Source organism: Anomaloglossus baeobatrachus, chromosome 2, assembly GCF_048569485.1.
Source record: "Anomaloglossus baeobatrachus isolate aAnoBae1 chromosome 2, aAnoBae1.hap1, whole genome shotgun sequence".
In the NCBI taxonomy this organism is placed as follows: domain Eukaryota; kingdom Metazoa; phylum Chordata; class Amphibia; order Anura; family Aromobatidae; genus Anomaloglossus; species Anomaloglossus baeobatrachus.
In genome coordinates, this window is record NC_134354.1 from 138,599,788 (window position 1) to 138,607,979 (window position 8,192).

Below are 8,192 nucleotides of genomic sequence, written 5' to 3' on the forward strand. Positions count from 1 at the left end.
CTTTTGGTCATGACTGTATAGGGCTGAAAGTCCTAACAGAATAGGAAATCAGTGTAACAATGATGCATACACACATATGTATCTTCATGTACCTGTGGTAACAAATATTCGAATACACAAAAGGCTACACAAAATTGTTTTACAATTAAATGTGAAATTACTTATGTGTTTCTGTAGATAACAACTACTAAACAAGTTTTGATTTTAAGTTTTTGTCTTTCGGAATATAATTTAAACTCCATAGTTTTCTTCTGGAGTTATTGCTATATTCTGTGTGAAAAAATATGTGCCTAACATCTGATTAACCTTGTGTAATGTGTCAGTGTTCCTTTAAGACTCCCTCCTCCCTTCGAGTGTTGTGACATCACTTGCACCTGATGCAGATATAAAGGACAGGTGCAAGGATCCGTTACACACTGGCTAGTCTCAGAGAGCAAGTCTGAAGGCACAAGTAGAAAAACCACCATCTGTTATCTAAAGAATATTCTACTTGGGCTAACCTGGGCAGTGGTCCAGAGAGAACACTCAGCCAGAGACAGATCACGAGAGAGCACCAGGAGGTACTGAACAATACAAAGGCGTATTCCTCCACAACACTGAAAGATTGTAGGAGCAACAGCTAAGGAGCTCTGACCTGGAAAGAAGTAAACAGAGGAATCTCATTCAACAAGAGAAAATTATTCCCTACACGGAACACTTTTCAGTGGTGAGTGCTCATCTGAAAAAAGGGGAAATCATTCTCAAAGGAGTGTCGAAATTCAGTTGCGTCTAGACTCAGAATAATAATTTTGCCCCAAATTTGACGCTTCGCAACTGCCATCATGTCTATGGGACTTGAGATCCTAGGTGTGGCCCTATCCATAATCGGCTGGCTTGGTGCTGTTGTTTCATGTGCTCTTCCTATGTGGAAAGTGACTGCCTTCATCGGCAATAATATTGTGGTGGCCCAGATTATCTGGGAAGGACTGTGGATGAATTGCGTAGTGCAAAGCACTGGGCAAATGCAATGTAAAGTCTATGATTCTTTGCTGGCCCTTCCTCAAGATCTACAAGCTGCTCGAGCCTTGATCGTCATCTCCATTGTCATAGCCATACTTGGAGTCCTCATTTCCATTATTGGAGCTAAGTGCACCAACTGTGTCCAAGATGAGTCAGCCAAGGCCAAAATCATGATCGTATCTGGAGTTATCTTCATTCTTTCAGGACTCATGACCCTCATTCCTGTCTCCTGGTCAGCAAATGCAATTATTCGTGATTTCTATAACCCTCTTGTTGTGGATGCTCAAAAGAGGGAGTTGGGAGCCTCCATGTACATTGGGTGGGCAGCGTCGGCTCTTCTAATGCTTGGCGGTGCCATGCTCTGCTGCACTTGCCCACCAAAACAGGAGAAATACCCTGCATCAAGAGTGGCTTATTCTGCGGCCAGGTCTACAAATCCTGGATATGACCGAAAAGACTATGTCTAAATGGAAAACAACTCTTCTATGAACTTAAAAACTTTCAAGGATCATGCGAGAAGAGGGGCTTCGGACTATACAAAATATCACTGACTAAGAACCCCACATGTACAAAGTGTCTTCTGTAAGCTGTAGTATTTTATATACCACATATTGTAGACAGCGTTGCCTCTAGATGTGTTTGTGCATGTACGTGAATTTACAAGGTTCATCAATGGTCGTTCTCCATTGTCGTGGCACTGGTAGATTTTTCTTGAACTGGGAGGGGCAAGCTCTCCTGGCAGAGATGAGGTGGCCTAAGTCATGTAACTCTTTCCATACCAAGATGCTAGTCAATGGTCTACAGCTGCAGGGTCAGCTGGGGAAACTCACCTACTTACCCCATTATCATCCACTTCTTAGTTAACGGTAGACAGAGAAGCTATTTGTCTTTTAATCAGTGAAGACAATGTACATAGATTTTTTTTTATTTGTTATGTATGAAGATATTATTTCTATTAAACGGCTTGAGATTTATGCCATAATAAACATCTTATTTATCCAACCGCACAGACATATCAACTCTTATCATTTTTATATCTCGTAAATATTTTACTAGTCCTTAACCAAGGCTAATATTCACTGATATTATAAATTTACACTTTGCCAAAGCATACAAGTAGATGTAGATACGAATCTCCAGGGCTTTTGATAACAGAGAACAATAGATGCTTATGGCAATGCATGTGAAGGGCTGATCATAAAACCTTGTAGGCTTCTTGTTAAGTATTATGGTTCGATTATACGATTTCAAAGGCTGACAGAAGCATCTCTAATTAAGGATTAAATGATAGACATTACTGATACTATCAGTCCATACTTCTTGGCTTCGGGTTCCTCTTGTCCTTTGTCCACTCCCGTCTCCTCCCTCCTTCTCTAAAACATTAATGCTCGGCTGGAATTTGACCCTTTTCATCTTGCTTTTAATTCCCTCCTAGTTACTGTTTATTGTGTAAGTGTGTGTCTTTCTTTTATTGACTTTTTGCATCTCCCCTAGGAAGTTTTTCCAGAATTTTGTCCATGTTTTTCCTAGGCTTTGTAAATTACATGGTAGATAAATTAGATCCTTGTTAATAAATAACATTCTAGACATTCTCCTTTAATAAATGAGCCAGTTACACATTCACATTCATTATCTCAGTTTAACAATTTCAAAGAGTTTCACTGCCAGAGTTACCACATGCAAACAAGAAACAAGTCACCGACTACTTTGAAAAAAGCAAGGTCATCAATAAATCCTAATAAGTTACATTAATTTACAGGTCTACAAGACCCTGCTGTAATGGACCTGCCCTAGGGAAATGAAGCCCGAGAGCAGAATCTGAATGGAGGATTTAGTTTACAACAGATTTCATATTTGCATTTTCCATAGTGCTTTTCATAATTTTATACTGATAGGCTTCATAGTTTTTAAGGTTGAAGGTAGACTAAAGCGGGCTTTACACGCTGCGACATCGCTAATGCGGAGTCGTTGGGGTCACGGATTTCGTGACGCACATCCGGCCGCATTAGCGATGCCGTTGCGTGTGACACCGATAAGCGATTTTGCATCGTTGCAAAAACGTGCAAAATCGCTAATCGGCGACATGGGGGTCCATTCTTAAAAATCGTTACTGCAGCAGTAACGAAGTTGTTCCTCGTTCCTGCGGCAGCACACATCGCTATGTGTGACGCCGCAGGAACGAGGAAGCTCTCCTTACCTGCCTCCCGGCCACTATGAGGAAGGAAGGAGGTGGGCGGGATGTTACGTCCCGCTCATCTCCGCCCCTCCGCTGCTATTGGGCGGCGGTTCAGTGACGCTTCAGTGACGTCGCTGTGACGCCGCACGGACCGCCCCCTTAGAAAGGAGGCGGTTCGCCCGTCACAGCGACGTCGCCGGACAGGTAAGTATGTGTGACGGCTGTTGTGCGGCACGGATAGCGATTTGCCCGTGTCGCGCAACAGATGGGGGCGGGTACCCACACTAGCGATATCGGGACCGATATCGCAGTGTGTAAAGTAGCCTTTAGGCTATGTTCACACAGTGCATATTTTCTAACCACAAAGATGCAGCGTTTTTTTTACCTAAAAACGCATAAAAAAACGCATGTGTTTTTGACGTTTTTTTTACAGCATTTTGCCCAATGTGTTTTTTAAGTCAAATCTATTGACTGGAAGGGCTCAAAAACGCTGGAAAAACGCAAAAAGACTTGACATGCTGCATCTTGGCTGAATCTTCAAAAACGCAGCCAAGATGCAGCCAAAAATAAAATGCAGTGTGTACATCAAAACAGAAATTTCATAGACTTTGCTTGGGGAAGGAAATGCATACATTTTGGTGCATTTTTGTGACCTCAAAAACGCACTAAACGCAATGCACTGTGTGAACTTAGCCTTAAGTCCATTGAATTCAACTCATGACCTAAACTGTACTTTTAAACTGTATATATTCTTATGTATCGACACAACAGAAGAATCTGAATTGGAAAAACTCCCATTAAGGTTATTAAAAAGAAATCAAGACTTTTATATCATCACTGATGTAAAAGGGCATTTCCAGAATATATACCCAGCTATATACCATATATACCAGGTTGCAATTTCAATACAACTTTAGATCAAATGTTTGAAGAAAAAAAAAGAAAAAACAAATATTTTGTCTTAGAAGAAAACCAAAATCTTGCAACATGAGACAACTGTAATTTAATGCAAACACAGAGGTACCCTAACTAAAGATTAATAAAACGTAACTTTTAATCCTAACAAATTAATTAATTAATCTTTAGTTAGGGTACCCCTAGTTGCCCTTTGGGCAAATTGTGTTTGCATTTATGACCCTACGCTGCTTATGGGTATAGATTGAGGTTTAGTTGTTTAACTGTAATATAATGACTCCAATGGGGGGAAAAACAGTTATAAAACACCCTAACAATAAAATGAAATACAAAGTAACACGAACTGTAGTGTAATTTGAACTTTGTTATAAAGTTGCTGAGACAAAAAGAAAAAGAAAACTTTGGGAGTAAACCGCTATGGTTTTTAGGTGTCCATCTTCCCATTCCTAGGAGTATTAAAAAGGTTATATTTGACAAATTGTGTTTTTTAACATAGTGATATGCCTGTATAGTAGGAGGAGTGCTGTAAAAAATGGTCTCCTAAGCTGGCATAGAGCTTTGCAGAAAGGATAGTCTGTACTTAGCTAATTTTATTAAACTAGCATGATAGTACTTTGTTCACATAGTGCAGGTTTAGTGCTTCTTTTTTTTAAATAAAATTAGATTAGAAAACAAACAAACCAACAGAAGTATAAACCGTTCCTTAAATGTCTTCTAATTAGGATCCAACCCTACTTCTGGCTGGGAAAACTAGTCTAAAGGGTCGCTTTACACGTTGCGACATCGCTCAAGCGATCTTGTTGGGGTCACGGAATTTGTGACGCACATCCGGTCGCTTTAGCGATGCGGTTGCCTGTGACACCTTTGAGCGATTTTGCATCGTTGCAAAAACATGCAAAATCGCTCATCGGTGACATGGGGGTCCATTCTCTAATATCGTTGCTGCAGCAGTAACGAAGTTGTTCCTCGTTCCTGCGGCAGCACACATCGATACGTGTGACACCGCAGGAACGAGGAACCTCTCCTTACCTGCCTCCCGCCTGCAATGTGGAAGGAAGGAGGTGGGCGGGATGTTCGTCCCGCTCATCTCCGCCCCTCCGCTTCTATTGGGCGGCGGTTCAGTGACGCAGCTGTGACGTCGCTGTGACGCTGAACTAACCGCCCCCTTAGAAAGGAGGCGGTTCGCCGGTCACAGCAACGTCGCAGGGCAGGTAAATAGAGTGACGGGTCTGGGTGCTGTTGTGCGCCACGGGCAGCGATTTGCCCATGAAACACAACCGATGGGAGTGGGTACGCACGCTAGCGATATCGGTCATGGTATCGCAGCATGTAAAGCGGCCTTAAGGCTGTATGCGCACATTGCGTCGTGTCCCTGCAGAAATTTCTGCAGGGATTTGACAGCACATGTGTGCGCCAAATCGCTGCAGAAACACTGCATAATGAATGCAGTGTTTCTGCAGAAAAAAAGCCGATTTCATGCGCTCTGGATGCAGCCTCTCCCATAGACAGAGCAGGAACTGCATCCAAAGCGCACGGAATAAGTGACATGTTGCTTCTTAGAACGCAGCGATTTGGAACAAATCGCTGTGATCTCAAACGCAATCTGCGCACGTCTCATGCACAATCTACATAGATTGTGCAGGGAACGGAGGACGCATGCATTTACTCTGCAGTGCAATATGCAGCATAAATGCATGAAATTCGGCAACGTGCGCATGAGCCCTAAAACTGACCAATGTGAACACAATCTAATATATTTGGCACTGAAAGAGTTAATAAAGATGACTTTCAGTAAACTCACTCAATTCCATTACCGTGTGACACAGCACACCTTCCCACCGTATTTATTTATACAGGAACTGAATAAATTGTACCTAGTACGAGGAAGAAGTTAAGTTTGAGGACATTATTGTAAGTGCCTGGCTTGTAACCTGATAGATCGGAGCATATACTCTTTGCATATGTTATTGTGAAACTGCTGGTTGTTTGTTTGTTTTTTACATTAACTTTAAATAAAATATGCTCCTGTACGCTGTCTTTGGCTATGTTATATGAGACCGATTTTGTTTAACTTGCCCCATTGATCCCGAGAGAAAACAAAGGACATTGACCAAGGTATATAGATACCATCCCTTGTATCTATTGCGGTTTATGATATATCACGTGTCCATATTGAGGTAACACAATAACAATCTATAGGATAAGTGCGGAATAGAACACAAAAAGTGCACGCCTTTACCGCGCTGACACAATTGGCATTCCTGTAGTTATTGCTGGGATATTCCGTCAATGTTTTTCAGAGACAAGGTTAATCAAAGGCTAAGTAAGGGGTGCTTCACACACAGCGAGCTCGCTGCCGAGATCGCTGCTGAGTCACGTTTTTTGTGAAGCAGCAGTGACCTCATTAGCGATTTCGCTGTGTGTGACACTGAGCAGCGATCTGGCCCCTGCTGCGAGATCGCTGCTCGTTACACACATCCCTGGTTCGTTTTCTTCAAAGGCGCTCTCCCACTGTGACACACAGATCCTGTGTGTGACAGCGAGAGAGCGACAAATGAAGCGAGGAGGGAGCAGGAGCCGGCGTCTGGCAGCTGCGGTAAGCTGTAACCAAGATAAACATCAGGTAACCAAGGTGGTTACCCGATATTTACCTTAGTTACCAGCCTCCGCCGCTCTCACGCTGCCTGTGCTTCCGGCTCCGGCTCTCTGCACATGTAGCTGCTGTACACATCGGGTTAATTAACCCGATGTGTACTGTAGCTAGGAGAGCAAGGAGCCAGGGCTCAGTGTGCGCGGCTCCCTGCTCCCTGCACACACAGCTAAGCGGTGTGCGCTGGTAACTAATGTAAACATCGGGTAACCATACCCGATGTTTACCTTAGTTACCAGTGTCCGCAGCTTCCAGACGCCGGCTCCGTGCAAGCGCAGCGTCGCTTGCACGTCGCTGCTGGCTGGGGGCTGGTCACTGGTCGCTGGTGAGATCTGCCTGTTTGACAGCTCACCAGCGACCATGTAGCAATGCAGCAGCGATCCTGACCAGGTCAGATCGCTGGTCGGATCGCTGCTGCATCGCTAAGTGTGAAGATACCCTAAGTGGAGAAGACACTTATCAGCTATTACATAGGTAGAGACTGCGTCCTTCTTGTACCCTCCCCCATACTAGACAGACCATTATGTATAATTGATCTATAGGAAGACCTTTGTCCCTTTCAGGTAGATGTTATTTAGGAATTTCAGTCTACAATAGCAATTTACTAATAGAGTAAAAAAAATAGTTAAAAAGGTACAAGACAGAGATATAAAATATAGAATCGGCTTATTTATCATGAATGCCTATGTATAAGTGACATCATTATCAGAACTGGTCCTTAGCCATGAAGAAACAGTGACGTTTTTCTTCTCTGAGTATATTATATATATATATATATATATATATATATATATATATATATACAGTACCTACAAGTAGTATTCAACCCCCTGCAGATTTAGCAGGTTTGATAAGATGCAAATAAGTTAGAGCCTGCAAACGTGAAACAAGAGCAGGATTTATTAACAGATGCATAAATCTTACAAACCAACAAGTTATGTTGCTCAGTTAAATTTTAATAAATTTTCAACATAAAAGTGTGGGTCAATTATTATTCAACCCCTAGGTTTAATATTTTGTGGAATAACCCTTGTTTGCAATTACAGCTAATAATCGTCTTTTATAAGACCTGATCAGGCCGGCACAGGTCTCTGGAGTTGTCTTGGCCCACTCCTCCATGCAGATCTTCTCCAAGTTATCTAGGTTCTTTGGGTGTCTCATGTGGACGTTAATCTTGAGCTCCTTCCACAAGTTTTCAATTGGGTTAAGGTCAGGAGACTGACTAGGCCACTGCAACACCTTGATTTTTTCCCTCTTGAACCAGGCCTTGGTTTCCTTGGCTGTGTGCTTTGGGTCGTTGTCTTGTTGGAAGATGAAATGACGACCCATCTTAAGATCCTTGATGGAGGAGCGGAGGTTCTTGGCCAAAATCTCCAGGTAGGCCGTGCTATCCATCTTCCCATGGATGTGGACCAGATAGCCAGGCCCCTTGACTGAGAAACAGCCCCACAG

The 8,192-nt window shown here is 42.8% G+C and overlaps 1 protein-coding gene across 1 annotated transcript; it reads left to right on the plus strand.

Annotated features, from left to right (window-relative positions):
• Positions 1–402: 402 nt before the first annotated feature.
• On the plus strand, positions 403–6,124 carry LOC142291115 (claudin-3-like). The gene is made up of 2 exons (XM_075335384.1): positions 403–5,048; positions 5,106–6,124. The coding sequence occupies exon 1, from the start codon at positions 822–824 to the stop codon at positions 1,464–1,466; it is 645 nt and encodes a 214-aa protein (XP_075191499.1). The 5' UTR covers positions 403–821; the 3' UTR covers positions 1,467–5,048; positions 5,106–6,124.
• The last annotated feature ends 2,068 nt before the right edge of the window (positions 6,125–8,192 follow it).